Consider the following 25,571-nt stretch of genomic DNA (forward strand, 5'->3'; position numbering starts at 1 on the left):
GGAGGAATGTCCAACAAATGTATGGTCAGTTGTCAATATATATTTTGTTCTACAAAAGCTGACTAGACACAGTAAAACGCTTGCGTTGTGATCCTTTAAGTTATACAACAACGCCACCTTATGGGTGTTTATTATCACCACAGGGGCATAAGACAGCATTTTGAGACGCTGCATCCATAATGAATAATGTTTATATTCGAAAGCTGAATAACTACACATACTATTACATACTTTATCATGCTTGTGCATTTATAAGAGTAACCATTTAAATAATTGTTTAACTCTAGGGGACCCTATGACACAGCTGGGCTACTGCTGAACAACATGGGCCCCGGGTTCCATTCTAGTTCCTAGAAGTTTTAGCATGTTTCCAATGGGTACTCAGATTTTAAATTGGGTATTCTTATTGGCACTGAGTATGAGTGCGTATATGTTAATGTGTAAAGCCCTGTGATGGATTGGCCCTTGTCCGTAGTGTATTTCGGCCTTGTGCTCTGTGTTACAGGGTGGTTCTGGATCCTGACCAGCAAAAAGCAAATCCTTTAGGTTTATAGGTTGTACGGGTCAACACGGGTCCTGGTGGTGTGTATGAGACAATGTTAGTGTGTTAAGCCCTGTGAAGGATTGGGCCCCTGTCCGAAGTGTATTTCTGCCCTGTACCAACTGTTACAGGGTGGTTCTGGACCCTGACTAGCAAAAAGCAAATCCTTTAGGTTTATATGTTGTACGGGTCAACACGGGTCCTGGTGGTGTGTATGAGACAATGTTAGTGTGTTAAGCCCTGTGAAGGATTGGGCCCCTGTCCGAAGTGTATTTCTGCCCTGTACCAACTGTTACAGGGTGGTTCTGGACCCTGACTAGCAAAAAGCAAATCCTTTAGGTTTATATGCTGTACGGGTCAACACGGGTCCTGGTGGTGTGTATGAGACAATGTTAGTGTGTTAAGCCCTGTGAAGGATTGGGCCCCTGTCCGAAGTGTATTTCTGCCCTGTACTAACTGTTACAAGGTGGTTCTGGACCCTGACTAGCAAAAAGCAAATCCTTTAGGTTTATATGCTGTACGGGTCAACACGGGTCCTGGTGGTGTGTATGAGACAATGTTAGTGTGTTAAGCCCTGCAAAGGATTGGACCCCATCTGTAGTGTACTTCTGCCTTGTGCTCTTTGTTACAAGGTGGTTCTGGACCCTGACCAGCAAAAGCAAATCCTTTAGGTTTATATGTTGTACGTGGACAACATATTCTATATAACAGAGTCAAATGGTGTTGCTCTGACCTGCAAGCTGATGCTGCTGTTTTGTACTAGCAGTTCACTACTGTTTAATTCAGGGTGTTTACTTCAGTTAGTGCTGACGCAGTACACGACCTGTGCGTCACTACACTGCTCTCCTTGAACCAAAATAAACAATTCAACCTGATTAGACTTTTTCAGTACACTGGTCAATGAACTACCTGGATCATAGGCCAGCATGGACACACAGTATAAAACAGCAGTGCTCCTCAGACTCAGTATCAGCTCAGTACAGCGACTGACAACAACACTTAAGCTAGTTCTAAAACTATTTAGTTATTTAGTTCTAAAACTAAATTATAATTAAATATGCAGGCTTTAAGACACTGCAGACTCTGTGTATCCAGGGGACTTGTGCACAGCCGGACTGATTTCCTGCCTACACAAAACAACATGGCTGTGACTCGCCATGCTGCTGCCTGCTTACATTTATTCAGGTAACTACAAACACTGTGCATGTCACGAATGCTACATTCAGGCGCTCCTTGCTAATTTCTGCTTCTGAGTTGTGAAGTTTTAATTATGTTTTGTCGTTGTAATGTTACCTGGTATGTTTTCACACAATGTAAACACGTATAGCAAACGCAGCCAGCGAATAGAAATTTAAGCCTGTGTGTAAAATGATTTAATATTTGCGTCAAAGTAAAAATTACAGTAATTAAGATCGATTAAGAACTCGTATGTACTAAAAAATTTGAAACTACACGAAGGAAGCATTCTTGTTTACATGTGGTGCATTTTTGTCAATTCTATAATTTAATTTTACAAAATAAGAAAACATGACGTATATTAAAACTACAACATCTTTAAGCTTTTTATTCTTTAAGGAAAAGTATTAAATGTCGTGCAGCTGTTTAACCATAAATGCAAACATAATATTAAAATGACGAATTATCCACAATTTGTTCACATAGAGCGAATCTAAATCTTTCAGTTTCTGACATTGTGACGACCTTAAGAAAATTACTTTTATTTTGGTTTGCTTTTAAGAAAAGAGTGGACAGTGGTAGCCTAATGAGTAGAGCTTTCAGGTTCAGGTACTGGACCAGTAATCAGAAGGTTGCTGGTTCAAGCCCCACCACTGCCAGGTTGCTGTTGTTGTGCCCTTGAGCAAGGCTTTTAACCCTCAATTGCTGAGGCACTAAACAGTCACAATACTGCAAGTTAATTGGATAAAAGTGTCTGCTAAAAGCTGAAAATGTAAATGTATCAACTGAAAGGTTGAAAGTTCTAATCTCAGCTCTGCCATGCAGCCACTGTTGGGCCCTTGAGCAAGGCCCTTAAGCAAGGCCCTTAACCATCTCTGCTCCAGGAGTGCCGTACAATGGCTGACTCCACGCTCTGACCCCAGCTTGCAAAAAGTACTGTACATCTGTATATGTATATATGATAAATAAAGGCATTCTTAGACTTATAAGGAGTTGAAGTAGTGCAGGACCAAGACAGCTTTTTAACAAATTAGACATTAGACAAGTCTGATGCATACACTAAAAATATAAGTTTTAATAAGTGTTTAAATGGTTTTTAATTTTTGAGTAAAAAGCTATTAAACAAATATTTGCACTGTTGTATATTGATGTTTTCACAAAATTTCAATAAGTGTTACTACCATGCTTTACCTGTTAAGATGGTGAAGCTGATGTCCTTAATTTATGTGATGCCTTTGATATGAAATTGTACAATCTAGTTTAACCATGAAAAATGTTGCATAGCATAGTCTTCAGTCTATTACTTTTCTACCATTAGTTAATTTATCATTCCTATTTCCATTGTACACATAGCAGTTTACAACACAGTCCTTTGATTTTTACTTAAATGTAGTTGTGAATTTTTTAACCTACAGAGCTACAGCAAGTGGGATCAACAGCAACAGAAAATCAGTGCAGAAACTTTTTCGCATGCCAGAATTGATGCGGCCGAATGTTGTGTCCTTTAGCGTAGGAACTGGACTGTGCTCAGTTCCCTTTGTGCAGGTAAGCCATCACTTATGACAGATTGGCATATGTACAATTCATAATGAGTTCTGGCAGGGTTTATGTGAATAAATGTTAACATTGTTTTTTTTTTTCCAGCAGACGGAAAACCTTTCGCATGAGTCTCTGATTCGACGGGCGTCATGCTTGGTCACAGACAGTGCCAACACTTACCTCTCCCAGACCACTCTAGCTCTTGTGGATGCCCTCACACTCTATACAAAAGTATGTCTTGGTGGTTTATTGTGTTTATTTTATTATATTTGTTGAAAGAAAATGTTCAGGTATGGTGTCATGATTAAATCAAATTTTTTTATCAGGCATTGCACACGCTCATTGCTCTTCAGAAGCGGTATTTGGCCTCAATAGGAAAACTCACCCCTTCTGAGGAAGACAGCATTTGGCAAGTGATTATTGGCCAGCGAGTTGAGGTAATGTGTAATGTTTATAAAACAGTTTATACTTTGCTGTGTGTATTACATTAATATTAATATTACTGTTATTTAACTTTAAGTACTAATGCAGATTTTTTCTTTTCAGGTTGGAGACAGACTAAACAAGTGTAAGCGTTTTGAATCAAACTGGATCAATTCTGTCAACATCTGTGAGCTGTCAGCTCAGGCTGCCTTAAATTCAGGTATGTCTCCATTAACCATATTTTCTGTCACATGGGTGGCAATAATCTGTTACGTACATGATTTTGAGTCCAGTAAGTTGATTGTGTTATGCTTCGTGTTTGTTAACAGGAGCAGAACATGCATCCAGTGCATTAAAAAACGGTGTACAGACAGCGCAGTCTAAAGTAGAGGAGATGAAGACACTACAGCTGGCTGCAGAGAGAAGTCTGGCTGAGACGAAAGCAGAAGAGATCCAGAGAATGGCAGAGTATTCCTCCAGCATCAACTTACAAGACCTGGAGGATGTTCCTGAGGCCTACCTACGTGAAGACTGAACGGTGAAACATTGACTTGGAAAAGACTTGACCTGGACAAAAATTTAATTGCTTCTGAAAGTGTAATAATGTCTGAGAAAACCATTAAGGTTAAATTGTTTGGCAAGAGAATAGTTTATAAGCTTAAAAGAGGACATTTTGCTTATAGCTTTTTCTTAAAGGCCAATAATTTGTGGTTTTGGGGAATTCTTCCACTCAGTTATAGCTTAAGGAAACATTTACATTGCAGTAAGGCACAACATGAAATCCTAGATCTAGTAGTCTTAGACTGATTATAGAGAAGCGATCCGGCATTAAACTAGAAGTCAGTTGTGATTAGTTGTTTACTTTCCAACCTTATACTTTGGATGTACTTGCTACATTTAGATTTATTCTGCATTTTTTGGGAGTAAAGTTCTCCTGCTCTATGCAAAAATGATATAATTGGCCAGGCATTCCCTGGCCTTTATTTGTAATGTTTTCAAGGTAAATTATCAGATTTGTATTTATTTGGCTTAATACACCATAGTATTAAGGCATGGTGCTGTTTGTATTCTAAAAATCTAAAAGGTTCTATAAGCTAAGAATCAGAAAAATATAATTAAATATGTTTTATATTTAATATAATATTAATTATAAACAGCAATATACTGCTGATTTATATTCATGTAAATAAAACCTGTTTTTCAACTAATGTGACTACTGCATTATTTTTTTTAAACTGGGCATAATAAGCTACAATACAGAGTAAATTCAGAAAGTATTCAGTACACACATTAACACTTGTTAAACATAGCCCTCATGTCATTTGTCATCAGAGTCTTGGCTCTTGGCGGTTTGTGGTCTGTCACGATCAGTGAGTGATTCAGAGATACTTTAACCCAATCGTCTGGCCATAACAACTGGCCAAGAAATGCATTGCCATGAACGCATATTTTTGAGGAGTGGTCTTAATGTTTTGTCACTGTTTCTGTTGCTGCCCCTGAACATGACTCAGTCCTACACTCTGCCTGTCCATCCTCATCTGTGATAGGCTCCTCTGGATAATGTAGTGATACTGATACATCTCCCTCATTTGCTTTACTGGTAGATGGCCTAATCCAGGATAAAAGAGAGCTGCTACCCTGAGCTGTAGTTCCTTTTCTTTCTGCTTTTGTAACCTTTCTTTTCTTGGCATTATGCTGCAAAATTTATAAATGAGATAAATCAATGTTGTGCATAATAATCAAGAGTGACTCACTGAATCTCCATAAAGGGGAGAACACAGTATACATCATTTTACTGTTTTCTGACAGAGTTGAAGCATTACACTAATAATATACCATTACTAGTATCAATTTACCTCACCACACTTGTCATGTAGCTCAACTTAAGACCTACCTTTGATTTCAAATCAGAAACCCACTTTGGGTAGTTAATGTTAACAATGGGTCTATTATTATGCCAATAAAATCAAATAAACAGCTAAATAACATTTTCCTATTTATTCATCATTTTTTGTATGCTGTTCTATATCATAGAGCATTATGTTTAGCCTTCTACATATATTAGTTTGTAATGTTAATTACCTAGCAAAATTATTCCTAATTTGTAAACCTCAACTGTTGAAGTATAAATGCTTGCATGAAAATAACTCCTTGACTAAAGGTGACTTTTCCTACACAGCGTTTTGGCCAGGATGCTGTAATTATAAAATAGTGTATGTTTGTATCTACTTTCAACTCTTTACTGTGCTACTTGATATTTTCCTGGAAATTGTTTGTGCTCATGCTTTTTTTTCTTATATCAAACAAGTAAGATTTTAAATGAAACAAAACTAGTGAACTTGTCTAATTTGTAAAACAGTAAAACCTTCTTTAAATTCTCTATCTGTCTGTCTATCTCTGTCTGTCTGTCTGCTGCAGTTTGTCCCCCTCCCCCTTCATTAAACATAACAAATGTCAGTAAACAGCTGGACAAGGCTTTAAAATCACATATTTCATGACTTATGAGTACAGAACATGTAGGCTATGTGTTATACATGGATGCTCTTTGTATGAAACACTGTCATTACCTGTCTGTCTGATGCTGCGGGTCAGAGAAGAAGTGTGTAGCAGCGGTTTGGCCTGGCGCTCAGCACTGCATGAGTGCTAACCGGTGGAGGAGGAGGAGGGAGGGGCAGGGTGGGGATCAGATTGGGGCAGAATTCTCACAAGAATTTAAAAAAATGCCTGTCAGATATCAAAACACTTTTGGGGGGAATTGATGACAGAGAGGGTAATTTTTATTTTTTAATATTGATAATTGTAGAAAAAATTGGGCTCCAGCAGATAGGGCACTTTCCTCATCCAGGGCAAAAGGGCACGTGCTTGAGCACCACTAGGGGTCTATCTGTGCACGTGCCTGAGCAGAAGTGTATATTAATCTCCCTGATTAAAATTGATCCAATGAATATTTTTCTCATTCTTCTTTCATTTCTGACAGAAGAGTGTAAGTTTCTAAATACTTTGCTTTGCACATACAGAAATAGGGGAAATTTTAATGGAAATGATCATGTAAATTATATGTACGTAAAGTACGAACCCTACGCAAATTCGAACTACACTAAAAACGTAGGTTAGGTTCGTCAATCGGTTGGTAAATATTACTTTATATAAACAGTATACATGTACTGTACAGTATATTCTTTTTCCAAACGTAACGCCTCTCTGAGATACCACCGCTGCTTAATATCACCATCTTGTGGACAACAGCCGTATGTACAGCATTTCACTGCTTATGTTTATTATTATGTTTATTTATATAAACAAATCTGTTACATTTGCGTGACTAATTTATTCCATTAACCGTAAATAAATCAAAAGATTAATTTATTAAGAAAAATATCTCATTTTTAATTATTTTAATGAAATACTATTAGTATTTTATTGTGCGGTTTTTCCACATTCTGGTCAACACAACGTGCGAGACATCTGCGCATGCGCATTTCAAAACTACAGAACTCGACTCGTTTGTAATTATTTTACCGGCACCATGAGTTCACTGAGAGGTTCGATTAAATCTGATAATTATATCTTACCGATCTAACCGATCAGATGAAGGAACACCAGAGGAACATGCTTCTCCCCTCCTGCTCTGCTGGGATTTGTTGTGGTCACGTGACTAAGCTGCACCGAGAGACCAGACACATGTAGCAGTGAGAGAGAGAGAGAGAGAGAGAGAGAATGGTGCTGAGAGAGGATCTGTGTGGGGATATTTCCAGACAAGTACAATGAAAGGGATACATTATGTATTGTTATTATTTAATTGGTTCTGAACAAAAACCTCAGACTTTTCCAATTCATTATAGTAATAAATGCCCTATTTCATGAACCGTGACACACTGATCTCCCCTACATGAAAGTAAATAAATAGTTTTTATAAGTAAAAAGTAAATCGGTATTGGTATCGGCGATACGGGCTCTGTATTTACTTGGTATCGGATTGATACCATATTCTGCAGTATCGCTACTAAACACACCTACAGCAGATGGCGCTCGTGCTATTTACAGCTTTCTATTTGACTGCTTTCTCTGAGGGGAAACTCAGGTTGACCAAAACATTGACTAGCTGGTGTTTTTATTCTCCATTAAACCTAACGTTAACATAATATAAAACAGTATTAACTGGCTACTTATTCAGATTTCATATGGCCAAAAGTTTGTGGACACTTGACCATGAGCTTGCTTGATATTCTATTCCAAAAACGTGGACATAAACATGGAATCCTCAACAATCTCCCTATAACAGTTTCAACTCTTCTGTGAAGAGTGTGTCTGAGGTTAATTTATGTTCTTTCTGTAAAAATGGCATTCATGAGGTCAGGTTTGTTTGTTTATTAGGATTTTAACGTCATGTTTTACACTTTTTGGTTACATTCATGACAGGAAACGGTAGTTTATCTTCACACAAGGTTCATCAGTTCACAAGGTTTATATCGAACACAGTCATGGACAATTTAGTGTCTCCAATTTACCTCACTTGCATGTTTTTGGACTGCGGGAGGAAACCGGAGCTCCCGGAGTAAACCCACGCAGACATGGGGAGAACATGCAAACTCCACACAGAAAGGACCCAGACCGCCCCACCTGGGGATCGAACCCAGGACCTTCTTGCTTTGAGGCGACAGTGCTACACACTGGTCCACCGTGCCGCCCTGAGGTCAGGTGTTAATGACAATTAACATTCCAGTTCATCCTAAAGGTGTTCAGAGGAGTTGAGATCAAGTCTCTGCAGGACAATGGAGTTCTTTTTATGCCAGACTTATTATCTTTATAAACCTTGTTTTGTGCACAGGGGGAACTATTATGCTAAAACATTTACATTTTACATTTAGCAGACGCTTTTATCCAAAGCGACTTACAGTACTGTGACAGTATACTGTCTAAGCAATTGAGGGTTAAGGGCCTTCCTCAAGGGCCCAACAGTGGCAACCTGGCAGTGGTGGGGCTTGAACCAGCAACCTTCTGATTACTAGTCCAGTACATTAACCACTAGGCTAACTGGCACACTCCAAAATCTGGAATGCTGTCCCTGAGGAGTAGGGGCTGTTATGGCTGCAAAGGAATTTGGGGACTCTGTATTCATGCCTGCAGTTTTGGAACAGGATGTCCAACAAGCTGGTGTGGTGTTAAAGAATTTGCAAATTATTGCTGTGTCCCATTTTTTGAGATTGGGGTTGTACTGTATGTGCGTGTTTAATAAACAAATATTATAACCCACTGAACACCACTGAGAGGATTCTCATTCAACATCAAATGCTCTTTTGACTAAAAGGACGGCATTTACATTTTTGGCATTTAGCAGACGCTTTTATCCAAAGCGACTTACAGTATTGTGACAGTATACTGTCTAAGCAATTGATGGGTGAGGGCCTTGCTCAAGGGCCCAACAGTGGCAACCTGGCAGTGATGGGGCTCAAACCAGCGACCTTTTGATTACTAGTCCTACACTAGGCTACAACTACAAGGACACAATTTCCTAACTGGCACACGACAACATCTGGAATGCTGTCCCTTAAAAGTAGGGCTGTTATGGCCGCAAAGGGATTTGGGGACTCTGTATTCATGCCTGCAGTTTTGGAACAGGACGTCCAACACGCTGGTGTTGTGTTATTTATCCACATGGCCATGTAGTGTATATTCAGGACCTTGTGTCTCCGCCTATTTGGAATAGCCCCGCCTCCCTGATGAAGGAAACCTGGATAGCCACGCCCACTCAGAGATCTGCACTGATGAGTTGGAGGCTGCGTGTCCACACTAACAGCTTAACCCAGTCAGAAATCATGGCGAGGGAGCTACCATTCATCCCGCGGAGTATCTCCTCTTCTTTACAGATGCTTATTCAGCTTGTGCTGCTTTTACTCGTCTTTACCGGTAGGAAATATTCCTATAAAGTTATTCTAAGCCGTGAGAGTGTGAAGTTCTGTGAGTTTGCTGTGTAATGACAGAATCAGTGTGGTTAGTTACTGCAGCAGGAACAGCACACGTGATGCTGCTCCATTAGCTCACTATTCTGATCACTTTTTATATTCACTAGTACATTTACTCACCAGATTTGTTATGAACACGTTCGTGAACGGTCATAAGCTGTTTGTTTTGGATTTTGATTCTTCACACCACATTATAAACGTCTGCACTGTTATCCAGTTGTATTGGTAAACTTGGTTTACTTGTTTACAAGTACAAGATGTGGGTTAACTAGTTGTTATGCATCCACCAGCTATAGTAAACAGTATTTATGTTACTCCTCTATTAAAAATGTTAAAATCCTCTATTAAGTCAAGTCAAATTTATTTGTAAAGCGCTCTCAAAGCAACTTTACAGAATCCAGGACCAACAGACCAAAAACCCCTGTTGAGCAAGCCGAGGGCGACATTGGCAAGGAAAAACTCCCTTAAAAATACAGCAAGAAACCTTAAGAGGAACCAGACTCAGCAGGGACCCTCATCCTTCTTGGGTGGCCTGGGGGATCATTTGGATAAATAGGATTTACATAAATCATACAAACACAAAATTAAATTGAACTAAAAGTTATAACTAGCAATACATAAATAATAATAATGTAAACAATTGGAGTTCTTCATTATTCATATTATTCCTTTTTATTCATATTAATATATAATAGTGCCAAGTCACTGGTTATTAAGCATCTCTTGTCTTAACAGTTGTTTGGTTTTTTTAATACTAATTACGTGTTGACAATTAGTATGTTGACACCTTCTAAAATGTCTAGACAATCACTAATTACTCCATCATTTTGCATTTAAATCCAGTGTTAACACGTGTATACAATCAATTCCATGAAATGCACCATGTGTTTGCAACTTTGGGAAGGTTTTGTTTACTGTTTTAACTTAAGTGTGTCCTCTCTATAAAAAGGAAGCTCCATAAAGACATAGTTGACAAGTCACTGAACACCTTCGGGATGAATTGAACATCAGTTTGCGAGTATGGCGTTCTTGTACATAGTCAGTTGGACATCTTTCACACCAGACTTGTCAAACCATGTATTTATGGACCTTGCTTTAACAATCATGTGCTCTTAGCCAAGCTTACAAACAACCTGGCACACATAGATGACTATATAACAATAAAGTCATTGTCATTAACGCACTGCCTATCCTCACAAATGTTCTTTGCTTTGAATGGGCACAAATTCTCATAGACACACACTAACAACTTGGTAAGCCTTGCAGAAGAGTTAAAGTTGCTATAGCGCATGGAAAGCTCAGAGCTTAACACACTGGACTAGCCTTGCCACTGTTGGGTGTTTGATCTAGTTCATTAACCCTCAGTTATTTGAATTGCAATAACTAAGTAAGAGAGTTCAGGACTCAATATTAATGAAGATCATTTTGGAACAGAGGCACAATAAGTAATTAGGCAAGAAGTCACGTCAGAAAATGTTCAGAAAATACAAATTGGATTAACACGTATGTATCATTAAAATCATTACTACCTTAAGCACTTTTATACCTCTTCGGTCTCTGTTCCACTACAGTAGATTTTAATGAGGTAACTCAAGCCTTTTAGCAGCCTGCAGTAAATAGGGTCAGACCCCGGTGAAACACAGCTGCTCTGGTTAATCAAGGGCTAGTCCGTGAGGATATTACAGACAGGTGAGGTAGTTTAGAGAAAACAAACTGCATGACAGTAGGGATGAGTGGTGAGCACGGCTGTTTAACATGGACCTTAAAGGCTGTCAAAACTGACATTGTTACCTGACGAAATATGTGAAATTAGATCTGTATAAATCAGTTAAAGGACAAGTTATTGGCAAAATAGTATATAAGTATTTTATCATATTAAAGCATCATTTTCCCAGGCCAGTAAGGATCTCTTTGGAAATCCTTTTATGCTATTAAATATCAGCTATGTAGAATTCATTCCAATTAATTAGGTAGTCACACGGTGTAGGAGTATTTATTATTAAGATGTAACATGGGGTTGAGATCAGGACTTTATGAAGCCAGGTCAGATTAGGTTCTTCCACACCAAACTCGCTTTACACCATCAGGTCTAACATTATGACCACCTTCCTAACATTGTGTTGGTCCCCCTTTTTGCTGCCAAAACAGCCCTGCAACTGTGATGTGTGTGTATTCTGACACCTTTCTATCAGAACCAGCATTAACTTCTTCAGCAGTTTGAGCTACAGTAGCTCATCTGTTGGATCGGACCACACGAGCCAGCCGTCGCTCCCCACGTGCATCAATGAGCCTTGGCCGCCCATGACCCTGTCGCCGGTTTACCACTGTTCCTTCCTTGGACCACTTTTGATAGATACTGACCACTGCAGACCGGGAACACCCCACAAGAGCTGCAGTTTTGGAGATGCTCTGATCCAGTCGTCCAGCCATCACAATTTGGCCCTTGTCAAACTCGCTCAAATCCATATTACACTCGCCCATTTTTCCTGCTTCTAACACATTTACTCTGAGGATAAAATGTTCACTTGCTGCCTAATATATCCCCCCCACTAACAGGTGCCGCGATGAAGAGATAATCAGTGCTATTCACTTCACCTGTCAGTGGTCATAATGTTATGCCTGGTCGGTGTATAAGCGTTCGTGATTGATATTGCTCCAAGATGTTTACACTTTTGATGTTGACTACGATCGAGCCGTCCTAAGACAAATCCACGTTAACCCTGTAGCGCCAAGCGTGTCATATTTGATACATGTGTTTTAGAGACCTCTACATCATCAGTATGTGTATTTTTTTCCTAAAAAATTTGATGTGTACAATTTGATACTTGTCTTCTGCCCCTGGTTGATTTTTCATGTACTGCATGCACCAGTTTTGGTGGTTCAGGCTTTGAAGTTGGTTCGCTCTTTGGTTCGACCCAATCTGGTGCTGTTGTTTTCCTGTGAAGATTGCATGGCTGTCTGAGCTAAATCCAGTATTCGAAAGGTCTGTCTACATACCTGTGACTATTTAGCATAGCTAGAAACTAGACAGAAATGATAGAAGCTTCTTTTGTCTCCCATGATTTTCAAATTGAAATGAAACTTTCATCCAGTACAACAAAGATTTGTTTACATTCATATATTCTCCTCAAATGCCCTCTTGAGGTTCCTCCAGCCCTTAGAAACATCTTGAATTAGTTTCTTCTCATCAAACAATGGTAGACTTTTCTGGAATGCTTTAAAACGTTGCTTTGTTTACCCAACTTGTTATGTGTAGAACATAGTTTTTTGTGCTTAGTCCCTTGATGACTAACATGCATCAAGACCAATCAATGAGAAATCACTGTGCCCGTTTACACACATATGATGCACTATATGGTCAGAAGGATGTCCAAACTCCTAATTGTGTATAACAACTGTTTATACACAGATCAGCCATAACATTAAAACCACCTCCTTGTTTCTGCACTCACTGTCCATTTTATCAGCTCCACTTACCACTTTGTAGTTCTACAATTACTGCCTGTAGTCCATCTGTTTCTCTACATACTTTGTTAGCCCCCTTTCATGCTGTTCTTCAATGGTCAGGACCCCCACAGGACCACTACAGAACAGGTATTATTTAGGTGGTGGGTCATTCTCAGCACTGCAGTGACACTGACATGGTGGTGGTGTGTTAGTGTGTGTTGTGCTGGTATGAGTGGATCAGACACAGTAGCTCTGATGGAGTTTTTAAACACCTCACTGTCACTGCTGGACTGAGAATAGTCCACCAACCAAAAATGTCCAGCCAACAGCGCCCTGTGGGCAGCGTCTTGTGACCATTGATGAAGGTCTAGAAGATGACCGACTCAAACAGCAGCAATAGATGAGCGATCGTCTCTGACTTTACATCTACAAGGTGGACCAACCAGGTAGGAGTGTCTAATAGAGTGGAAAGTGAGTGGACACGGTATTTAAAAACTCCAGCAGCGCTGCTGTGTCTGATCCACTCATACCAGCACAACACACACTAACACACCACCACCATGTCAGTGTCACTGCAGTGCTGAGAATGATCCACCACCTAAATAATACCTGCTCTGTGGTGGTCCTGTGGGGGTCCTGACCATTGAAGAACAGGGTGAAAGCAGGCTAAATGAGTATGTAGAGAAACAGATGGACTACAGTCAGTAATTGTAGAACTACAAAGTGCTTCTATATGGTAAGTGGAGCTGATAAAATGGACAGTGAGTGTGTTTTAATGTTATGGCTGATCAGTGTACAATACATTTAAATGAATACAACAATTTATTATATGCTTCCAACTTTGTGGCAATAGTTTTGGGAAGGTCTTTTCCAGTTCCAGCATGACTGTGCCCCTGTGTGAGGTCCATAAATACATGGTTTGACGAGCTTAGACCTCAACCCTACTGGAACACCTTGGGATGAATTGAATTGTCTATTGCAAGCCAAGCCATGTCAGTTCACCACCAGAACATGAGCTCACAAATTCCCACATTTCCACTCTTTCAGAATCTGACAGAAGTCCTTACAAAACACTCAAGGCTGTTATACCCGGAATATCTTTGGGATAAACTGGAACAACATTCACCAGCCAGGCCTTATTATCGGACGTCAGTGCCTGACCTGACAACTGCTATTTTGACTGAATGAGCACACGTTTTCACAGGCACACTTCAAAATCTTGCTGAAAGCTTTCCCAGAAGGCTGGAGGCTGTCATAGCCACAAATCATAGAGGGGCATGGAGGGAGGGGGGGTGTTCACTCAATAAACAGTATGTACCTATGCTTTTGGAATGGGCTATCACAGAAGTTAGGAGTGAAGTCAGGAGTGATGTTATCTAACATAACAAAGAGCTTGTATCTGAACAAGGGTTAAAAATAGCCTTGTTATTTATTGTACACCGATCAGTCATAACATTAAAACCACCTCCTTGTTTCTACACTCACTGTCCATTTTATCAGCTCCACTTACCATATACTGTAGTCCATCTGTTTCTCTACATACTTTTTTAGCCTGCTTTCACCCTGTTCTTTAAGGGTCAGGACCCCACAGGACCACCACAGAGCAGGTATTATTTGGGTGGTGGATCATTCTCAGCACTGCAGTGACACTGACATGGTGGTGGTGTGTTAGTGTGTGTTGTGCTGGTATGAGTGGATCAGACACAGCAGCGCTGCTGGAGTTTTTAAATACCGTGTCCACTCACTGTCCACTCTATTAGACACTCCTACCTAGTTGGTCCATCTTGACCTTCATCAGTGGTCACAGGATGCTGCCCACAGGGCTGTTGGTTGGATGTTTTTGGTTGGTGGACTATTCTCAGTCCAGCAGTGACAATGAGGTGTTTATAAACTCCATCAGCACTGCTGTGTCTGATCCACTCATACCAGCACAACACACACTAACACATCACCACCATGTCAGTGTCACTGCAGTGCTGAAAATGATCCACCACCTAAATAATACCTGCTCTGTAGTGGTCCTGTGGTGGTCCTGACCATTGAAGAACAGCATGAAAGCGGGCTAACAAAGCATGCAGAGAAACAGATGGACTACAGTCAGTAATTGTAGAACTACAAAGTGCTTCTATATGGTAAGTGGAGCTGATAAAATGGACAGTGAGTGTAGAAACAAGGAGGTGGTTTTAATGTTCTGGCTGATCAGTGTATAATGTCAGTGATGTGTCTTATAACTTGGCAGATGGATGTAAGAGGATGTAATTATCAGGTAACAGATTATTTTTAGGGGTCAGATGTTGTTCTTTGTTGGAAATAAATAAGAATGTGAATTTTTGGATACAGTGTTTTGTGGACAGCTGTTTTCTATTACATTTTCCTGTCCTCTAGACATCGAAAAAACAAATCAGTCCAAACTTGCATTCGCAACTTTTTCTATTGCATATTTCTGTCTTCCTTTGTACTTCATTTTAATCTCACTTAGCCTGCGAAGCGGAGCAAATTCTGCCAATCACATTACGGCTCTTTTGAAGGAGTGCCATCAGCAAATGACTCTCGGTGCTTTGTTGTGGGCTGCAGCGGTCTGATGGGGCTCAGGACCCGATTCCAGAAACACTTTTGCCGTGTTTATGTGTTCTCTGTGGCAGTAGAGATCCTACAGCTTCCCATTAGAAATGTAATACAGTGACCTCCGGTCCAATCTCCGAGCTGCCAAGCTGCAGTGTACACGGCTCTACGTGCTATTAAAGATTCCTGATTCAGCAACTCGGAGCTGTGTTGTGATTTCATCTAGTCTATTGATCGGTTTTAAATACAATTTAAAAAGCACTGTTCACTTTTTCAATACAGTGTTTTTATAACATTTTAATGACGTCTGTTGAATGTGCCACAGCAGGTCTGGTTTGTCATCCTGCATCAATCTGGAATTGCTTTTCTTTGTGGTCGTTTAGAAAGCAAAAACATTTGGGGTATTCTGATTCCCTCCATGTGTCTGAACAAGGACGTTACTGCTGACAGGTGCGTGGAGCCGGTTGCTTCTTTTCACCCACACAAGGTGATCTGTATGGGGATCTGTAAGTCTGGTGTGTATGGAGAGTCATGCACTGATACCCATTATCTCCAGTCTCATTGTGCAGGTACAATGGATCAACCAGCAGAGTTCGTCCTTTGGCAATCCCACCCCACGGACAAGCCAATCTTTGTTCATATAGGCATCTGGCCTGCTGGTAGCAGATCTGAGATTCCATATTTTTGCTATTAGTAGTATACAGTATTATTTTATGTCCACAGCATAGGATACAATATCAGTCCACTATACTACTTTGGCTTCCATAAACTGGGGTCAGAGTTTAAAGCCAGTATTAGATTCTTTATATTCTCTTACAGCTGGTCGTATTTAATATCAGATTATGCTTGGAATGATAACAATCTACACAAAACACCATAGCAATGATCACATGGTACAGCGGTAGTCTACTATTGCTGGAATCCATGGTTCCGATCCCCAGCGGTTCAATCGGCAAATTGGGTTTCTACATACAGGCATGATTGGCTGTCTCTGAGGGGGAGGATGAACAAGGCCCCGTGATGGATTGACATCAAGTTTGGGGTGTGTTACTGCATCACACCCAGCAATTCTGGGAATCCAGACCCACCGTAGCCGTGATCTAGATGAAGTGTTGATAAAACATGAAAATGATATGGACTTTTGAGCTGTGTCAGAATTTCTAACCTTCACATTATTCAAGTTATTCCAAACTAATGCTTTCAACTCAGCTAAAGCATATTTTACTCAGGCTTCAGTGATTTGTGAAACCATTTCTCACAGTGGCTTTTACCCTTTATTTCATCATCCCTGTAAAACAAGGAACATTTGTTTGTGCTTCCCATTCACTCTTTGTAGTAGTTTGTTAATGTGGGATTTTTTAATGAGAGTGTCTGTTTAAGAACATGGGTCCTCTATAGAAGGGCTCTATGAGAGTGAATCAAATTTGACTGCTGTTTTTTGGTGTAAAATTAAGTTGACCAGATGAAACATGAAATATGTTGGGTTATACTGTCTGTAATTAAATAAAAGTCAAAGTAAACGTAAGGAACACTGCAGTTTTATTTATTTGCATTTTCCATACTGTCCCAATTTTTTCTAATTTGGGGTTGTAAGTACTTTCTATTTTGTTTGATAAACCAGTGAACTGATTTATGTTTCTATTCTCGTCCCCTTTTAGCAATGTTCTGATTTCTACATAGTCCGTCTCACTGTTTACTTTAGTAACTTCTGCCTCAAACTTCAGACTCAGTCCTCGGTGGAGGTCGTCTAGCATATTATACTGCTGTGCCACCCAAGCGCAATCGATGAGTAAAGGTTTATTGCTGTTGGCCGAAAAAAAGGTTGTTGGCGCTGCATAAAGCATCATGCTAATGTGATAAAGTATAGCCACATTGACTCAGGACTCAGTACAGGACTCTGTCCACCGTCCACCACTACAAAAGGAAATGCAACCTGAACACATTTTCTCTGGGCCTAGGGTAATCTCAGAGAAATATACTATGGTAGGGTAAGTCCTCATTTCTGCTTGTTTTTGGAAAAAACAGACATTGAGTGCTCTGTGCCAAAGACAAAAAGGACCATCCAGACTGTTAGCGAAAGGTGAAAAAGACAATATCTGTCATGGTATAGTGGGTCTTTCATATGAGTGAAGGTATCATTGATGCAGGAGATTATACTGGGAATTCAGAGAGACACTTGCTGTCATTGAGGTGACACACTTTACTGGGAAGTCTGTGGTCATTTTGGCAATGCATGTAATAATAGTCAGTCATTAGTAAAACACCAATTATTGAATAAAATAGCCTACTGATGAACACAATGTATGTGGACACCTGCCGGTGAGTTTGTTGGTCGTGCCGTTCTAAAACCATAGGCAGAAAATGGAATGGACACCACTCTCTTTTTACGGCTATAAAAATGTCTAGGTATTTGGGCTCATTTAGTCAAAAGAGCAGTTGTAAGTTCAGGCACTGAGGTTACACCATTAAACCTTGTTGGTAATTGTTCTACCAAGTCATCAAAAAGTTGTTTAACTCGAGATCCTTTACACCACCTGTATAAAGACATGGTTTGACCATTCGCTTTGTGCAGTGGGGCACAGTCATGTTAGAAATGGAAACAAAGTTGGCAGCACATTTTGTATTTTATGTAATTAATTCAATTCACCTGTTAGCAGTGGGTGTGACAAACACCTAAAGTAAATAATTAGGTACAGTGTTATACATGAGCCAAATTATTGTATAAAGCTTACATTCATCAACTTAACCTGTTTTCTTTGTTTGGTTGGAAATCAACATCAAGAAGTGTAACATTATCAGTAATAATCGGTCCAGTAATCCACTCTGTAGAGGAACTGATTGGGAAAAGAGGGAGTGGTGGGAAAATAAACTGGAACTAAGGGAATGCCTGCTGAGTGCCGTGTTGACCAAACCATGGCATTTCCTCGCCTCTGCAGTTCATTGTCTCAGTGACGCATTGTTTTCTTTGGTTCTTCCCTTTTCCCTGTCCTGTGTCTTTGTTGGCAAGCCTCGAGTCTCCTGAAAGCCTACAGAGTACCAGGGTAACACCTCTTTGCACTACTTTAAGAGCAGCTTGTTTTCAGCATGTTTTCAGCTCTGCGGTCATTGTGTAAAATAGGGGCACTAATTTAAAGCAACCTACTTTCAGACTACAGTTTGTTTGAGCTTTTACATTTTGACTGGCTGTAATAACGTAGCTGTTGGGGAAGATTTACTTCTGCTGTTTATTTTGTAATGTACAATGATCATTAAATCTGAGCTGTACACTGTCACAAAAAGTGCTTAAATGAAAAGGCACGGTCAAGGAGCTTTCCCATGCATACAGGCTTTACTATATAATACTATAGCTATAACTATATATAATATACCATTTAACTCTCTGAAATTGTATTAGCATGTGTAGTTAGCCCTTGTAAAGAACTGTTTGCTACAGCAATTTGCTACTGAACTTGTCTGCAGTGTTTGTTACTGTTGTTAGTGCTAACTACACTGTTAGCATCTGCGTTTTTAATAAATCGAGTATAAAGTTTTTTTATATGAAACCCTGTGATGTGTTTTATATTTTGATAGGCTGCTATATTCATGTCAGTATTTCTTTTGAAGACGGATAACCGATAGCCGACAAGCTAATAGCATTGTACCACAATATAAAACACATCACTGAGTTTCTTATCAAGTCTTTATGGTTTATTTAATAAAAACAGTGTAATATTGTGAATACTACAGTAAATCTAGAACACTAAGATGAGCGTAAACACTGAGTAATTCCTGTCCAACATTCAGAATGTCCATTTTAAACAGTAGCCGCTAGCTATCAGTTCATTACAAGAGCTAACTAAACATGCTAATCATAAATAATAAAGATACAGTCTGTATGTTAAACTTCTTTCTGACATTATTAGTGTAGGTATTATGAATTGTTATCTTTATGCTGGGACTTTACGCAAAATAATGAAAACATTACGTTACACATTGACCCACATTTCCAGAGTTTACCAAACAGTTTACTTTTGTGATTTTAATGTATGATAATTAAAATATAGTTCAGATTTTTTTTTCTTCAGTTTGAATTAGCATGGTACAGCATCTTCTCTAAATGAGTTTGTACACCTAGCTGGCGCATGTGCACTGAAGGTGGGTGCGGGTGAGTCTCAAATCAGCAGTCTGAACTCTAACTAGCTCCGCTCTCAGTTCAAATCAAGTGTCCGCTGTTAAAAACAAAATAAAATGCCATTTCTAATCAACAGCATTAATGGAACATTTACTTTTTTTTGTTGTTTATCAGTTAACGGGTGAATTAATATGTCTGATACATATTTAATACAAAAATAACATCAATTATAGGTCTGGTTTGGCTAATGAAAGAAGAGTGATTCCCTGTTTTCTAATTTAAATGATCATACTTATAACATTTACCACACACGCACACGCACACACACACACACACACACACACATTAAAAATTAGGGATGAAAAGTATCATGACTCAGCACTTGTGCTTAAAGCCTTAATCTCAACCTTATTGAACAGCTTTAAGATGAATTAAAACATTGATTCGGAGACGGGCTTTCTTATCCAACATCAGCACTTTGGGAAAGATTTGGAGAGGTCTCAAAATATGCCCATGTTTTTTAAATAGGGTGTCCCACAAGGTCAACTGTCCCATGCAAAACATCTTTAAAGTTTCTGTTTATTTTTAATTCATAGCACTGACCACAAGCCTTACACAAGATAACCAAACTGTCCACAATGACAGTGACGGATCCAACCAGTGCAATACTGCTTAAATAAAATCTGCTGCAGCATCAATTCCAACCAGCTGCAAGTTACCATCTGCACGCAAAATTGTCATTCATCAGGAACGAGGGATTGACTTTAACGGCATGTCTTCTATTAACACAGGACTCTCCTACTGATGGCTTACAGCGAGCTGTCTGTAGGAAAATGGATCTAGTTAAAGCTTAATTCTGTGATGCTGAAGGACATTTGGGTTACATTAACCATGTGCTGTTTGTTTATTTTGAAAGTCAATTTCTTCAACAATGTATGGCCAAAATTATTTGTACCCCTCACCATGAGCACGTTCAACGGCCAATTCCCAGACCATCTGGACTGTAATGGAGAACTATGCAGCTACAGCATCGTTTACTACTCTGGAAAGGCTTTTCATGGGATTTTGAAGAGTGTGTGTTGGAGTTTTTGCCCATTCTTGTGTAATTGTTGTTCTAATTCATCTCATTTTTCATGTTATCTCTGTGCAGGCCACTAGAATTCATCCACACGAAATCCCCTTGGTTTATGTCAGTGGCGTAACTAGGAGCTCATGGGCCCCAGTAATGTAAATATATTTACATTATATATTTACATTACTGGGGCCCATGAGCTCCTAATATATAATGTTAATATTTACATAATATTTACATTATATATTTACAGTAATGTAAATATATTTACATTATATGTATGTGTATGTATATATATATATATGGGGGGGCAGTGAGGTGGGTGGTTGAGTTCATGTCGTGGAGGGCCCCCCTGCCATGGGCCTCAGTGCACCTGCCCCCCCCCCTGTAGTTACACGTTTTTCAAACAGTAAAGTAATTAAAATAGCGGATTTGTTACACAGCTATGTACTGTCACCAAATTAAGTAAGATGGCAGGGCAGTGAGTTGCATGAGATTAAATCTAGTCTTACAGTTGCGTTTTGTGTCAATTTTAGCTTTTAATTTTGGAAAATACAGCTCAGGCGATTAAGGGTTAAGGGCCTTGCCCAACAGTGGCAACTGTGGAGATAGGGCTTGAACCGGCAATGTTGTGATTACTAATCCGGTAGTTTAATCCGGTAGTTTTACTGTCCACACGAGATGGATGACAGCAGTCATATATGACTAAACAGCTATCAATGAGACTTTGTCTCTCACTGGAGGGGACGCATGATAGACTGTGGCTCTCCTCGGTCTGGCCAAGAGTGGTGGAGTGGCAAAAGAAGTAAGGAACAAGGGGGTAAGGCAAAACAAGACATTCAATAAAAATGGACCAAAATTGAACCACAAGGCTGCAAGAGGTGCCTTAAAACTGCAATTGTAAACAACCACTTAACAACGGACTATTCCAACCCCAAACTGTACGTGCAAATCTGGATGTTTCAATCCTGCTGGATTGAAGTGTTTTTCTAAATCACTTATCTTGTCCCTTCAGACCACCAACAACACCATGTGGCTTTATTCATCACATCCTCCCTTATAATGATCAGACATATCTGCCCCGAGGGACAGTACTACACTCATACATAAAGTTAAGATGTCTCCGGGGCAGTTCACGCTGAGGTATTTGTTTGGGGTGAAATGACCAATGGAATGTCTAATGTGGTGCTCAGATTTACAGTGGGAGCCTCTCAACAGCTTGTTGTAGTTAGTGCTGTCGGATGGAAGAAAACCGTTACAGGTCCTCATTGATTCGTTCCTGCATTGCTCCCAATTATAACTCCTTCCTTTCCTTGTCGTACTAACCTTTCGGTGCACTTATCTCCCAGCTCACATTTTCCTAAATTCTGTTCATTATTTATTTAGGTTTCGGATGGAATGGACAGCAGTACAGAACGATAGAAGAGCTACTGTGCCTCGACTTAAAGTGCAGATCATTTGACTTGATGAAGTGAACGTGTCAACACACAGTCCATCAAACCCTTTTATGTATGGAACGTAATAGATGGAGGTCAGTCAGAGTGCCCATGCTAACTCCTGTCCACCATCATCAGAACAATGGAAGAAGGTCGACCGGTCCAAATAACCCTGTTTTTTCTACAAAAATATGTAGAAGACCAGGAACATGTGCATCCTTTACCCAGGGTGTATTCCTGCATGGTGCCAGGGTTTCCAAAAATGCTCCTGTTCCACCCTGTCCATGATCAGAATGAAGTGGTTACTGAAGATCTTCTTGTCTGAGTTGCACCTGTGATGGTTTGGCGTCTTGTCTGGGTTGTGTTACTGCAATGTGCCCAGTGATTCAGGGGAAACCAGGACCACCGTGATCCAGACCAGGTAAAGCGCTGGTGAAACATGAAAATGAATGAATTACAGGACAATCTCAGGTAACTGAAGTACCTGGTGCTGATAATTTTACAGTATTTCTGTGAGTTTAAGCAGCCTCCTAAATGAAATGATTAGTGGTGGTCTGGAACCAACAAACCTGTGGCACATGCGGGCCAAAGGTGGGGGGGGGGGGGGGGGTTTCTAGTGTCAAGTCAAGTCAAGTCAACTTTATTTATATAGCGCTTTTTACAATATACATTGTCTCAAAGCAACTTTACAAAATCCAGGACCAACAGATACAAAAACCCCTGTTGAGCAAGCCGAGGGCGACTGTGGCAAGGAAAAACTCCCTGAAAATTACAGGAAGAAACCTTGAGAGGAACCAGACTCAACAGGGCCCATCCTTCTTGGGTGGTCTGGAGGATACTTTAAATAAATACACGATTTACACAAATCATACAAACACAGAATTGAATGATCTAAAAGTCATACAGTGGTAATAAATAGATAAATAAACAATTAAATAATAATAGAGTTGTTATCCGCTCTAGTCTTCAATAAAGTCTGTAGTGATTTCTTGTCGTTGCAATTACTCCAGACCCGTCACATCTGACAGGAGCAGCATCGTTGTCCCGGCAGTCTCGACTTTAATCCTTAACCTCGGCGGGTAAACAGGTTTCCATCAGAATGCCCTCGGGGTAAAACAACAGAGAATGTAGTTAATAATGTACAATGCTAGTTGACAAACAGTTTTACAGAGAGTTTTAGACTCCGGCAGCCCTAATTATTACAGCATAACTAAAAGGGAGAGCGAGCAGGTAACAAGGTCATGAAGGCTTTCACAGGACATCAGCGCCCACCTCTCCTACCCAAACCAGAGTGATTGGACAAGAGAGGCAGAACGACAGCGACCCAACATCCCTGATCACCACAAGTTTCTATGACCAAGAACCCCCAAGCTCTGCGCCTTTGTCTATACTAATCAAAAGCCTGAGAAAATAAATATGTTTTCAGTTTAGACTTAAACATTGAGACTGTGTCCGAATACCGAACAGAGGCAGGAAGATTATTCCAGAGTTGTGGAGCTTTGTAAGAAAATGCTCTTCCACCAGCTTTGGTCTTTTTAATTTTAGGAACTATAAGTAACCCTGCATCTTGTGAACGAAGTGGACGTGCTGGGTTGTAGTAATTAATAAGCTCACTCAGATACTGTGGAGCCAGACCATGTAGCGCTTTATAGGTTAGTAAAAGTATTTTGTAATCAATGCGAAATTTAACTGGCAGCCAGTGTAGAGATGATAGAACAGGAGTGATATGATCAAATTTTTTAGTTCTAGTTAGCACTCGAGCTGCTGCATTTTGAACTAACTGGAGTTTGTTTAAGGATCTACCAGAGCATCCAGTTAGAAGAGCATTACAATAATCTAACCGAGAAGTTATAAACGCATGGATCAGTTTTTCGGCGTCATTAACAGATAGTATATTTCTTATTTTAGAGATATTACGCATAGTGTCACCGTAGTAACATTGTTTATCCACCTTTTTTTGCTGGATAAAGATATCAATGTGGCAACTATGCAGTAGTAACATCCTAGCACAACATAGCAACTACTGGGAATCACCCTAGTGACTGTCTATCAACTTTAACAACAACCTGTTACCATAGCAATCACATAGCAATCACACCCCTACTAAATACATGCTTGCATACACACAATCACGTATCTAAGCAAAAGTGTTCAATCACATTTGTATTTCTTTAGGGAAGTTTTTCATAGCACTGTAACAAACACTTGTTTATTTTTCAAGGGTACATATCAATCCAAAGGGCACTCTATTTCAGATCTGTTGCTTTCTGCGGTTAAAGCAAAACATAGGAGTGCCAGTTTGCCTGGCATGCGTTCAGAGATCCCAGGCAGAAGCCATCTGTCTTGTGCTGTGGTAAGAGGAGAATGAGCATTTGCTCCTCTCGCTCGCACCATCCAGCAGAAAGAAAAACACCTTCGGTGGATTCAGGTACATTACAGCATGGAGATAGCAGGTGGCAGAGCTTGGCGTTTCTGGCTGGACAAACTCTCTGAGCATGCCGGGCAGTTCGGCATGGCATGCAGTGTTTTTGCAAGTTGTTTTTGCAGCCGGCTCTGCACCGGTGTGGAAGGCCTGCCTGCCGCCGTTAATCTTTATGATCGGCGATGGGTAGACGTTCAGGCAGGTTTGTGAAGTGGGTGTGATGGTGAGGGGTCAGAGGTCAGCGCTGTGTGTGTGTTGGGTGGAGGACAGGTGCCAGCTGCTTCTATCACTCAGAATGCTCAGAAGAGATGACAGGATTGTGTACTGGTATTTACAACAAACAGTCCCAAATCATTACAGTTGCTTTACCACTCCTTATTGGGAGGATAGGGCTACTTTCTGTATAGTCATTGTTCTTTTCACTGTACACCTTTATTGCCAAAATGTTTACCATAAAAACTTGAACTTTAGGCACTTATTTAATGGGGTAAAGATAACCTATGGCCTTTATTTGTCATATATACACATACATACACCGATCAGCCATAACATCCACCTCCTTGTTTCTACACACGTTGTCCATTTTATCAGCTCCACTTACCATATAGAAGCACTTTGTAGTTCTACAATTACTGACTGTAGTCTATATGTTTCTCTAAATACTTTTTTAACCTGCTTTCACCCTGTTCTTCAATGGTCAGGACCCCCACAGAGCAGGTATTATTTGATTATTTGGGTGGTGGATGATTCTCAGCACTGCAGTGACACTGACATGGTGGTGGTGTGTTAGTGTGTGTTGTGCTGGTATGAGTGGATCAGACACAGCAGCGCTGCTGGAGTTTTTATATACCGTGTCCACTCACTGTCCACTCTATTAGA

General features: G+C 40.0%; 2 protein-coding genes across 3 annotated transcripts in view; both read left to right on the top strand.

Moving 5' to 3' along the window:
- Positions 1-1,501: 1,501 nt before the first annotated feature.
- On the top strand, positions 1,502-4,887 carry diabloa (diablo, IAP-binding mitochondrial protein a). 2 transcript variants are annotated; one of them, XM_063016767.1, is made up of 6 exons: positions 1,502-1,726; positions 3,133-3,262; positions 3,362-3,487; positions 3,583-3,693; positions 3,803-3,899; positions 4,009-4,887. In XM_063016767.1, the coding sequence occupies exons 1-6, from the start codon at positions 1,599-1,601 to the stop codon at positions 4,212-4,214; spliced, it is 798 nt and encodes a 265-aa protein (XP_062872837.1). In that variant the 5' UTR covers positions 1,502-1,598; the 3' UTR covers positions 4,215-4,887. The 2 variants fall into 2 exon arrangements, with proteins under 2 accessions (XP_062872837.1, XP_062872838.1); XM_063016768.1 differs by having other exon boundaries at positions 3,365-3,487.
- A 4,649-nt stretch (positions 4,888-9,536) lies between these two features.
- Positions 9,537-25,571, top strand: part of nectin3a (nectin cell adhesion molecule 3a) — a 34,512-nt gene continuing 18,477 nt past the window's right edge. The window contains exon 1 of the mRNA XM_063016500.1: positions 9,537-9,586. Within this exon, the coding sequence (XP_062872570.1) occupies positions 9,547-9,586 (40 nt within the window). The 5' untranslated portion in view covers positions 9,537-9,546. The remainder of the gene's footprint in view (positions 9,587-25,571) is intronic.

Source organism: Trichomycterus rosablanca, chromosome 20, assembly GCF_030014385.1.
Source record: "Trichomycterus rosablanca isolate fTriRos1 chromosome 20, fTriRos1.hap1, whole genome shotgun sequence".
In the NCBI taxonomy this organism is placed as follows: Eukaryota; Metazoa; Chordata; class Actinopteri; order Siluriformes; family Trichomycteridae; genus Trichomycterus; species Trichomycterus rosablanca.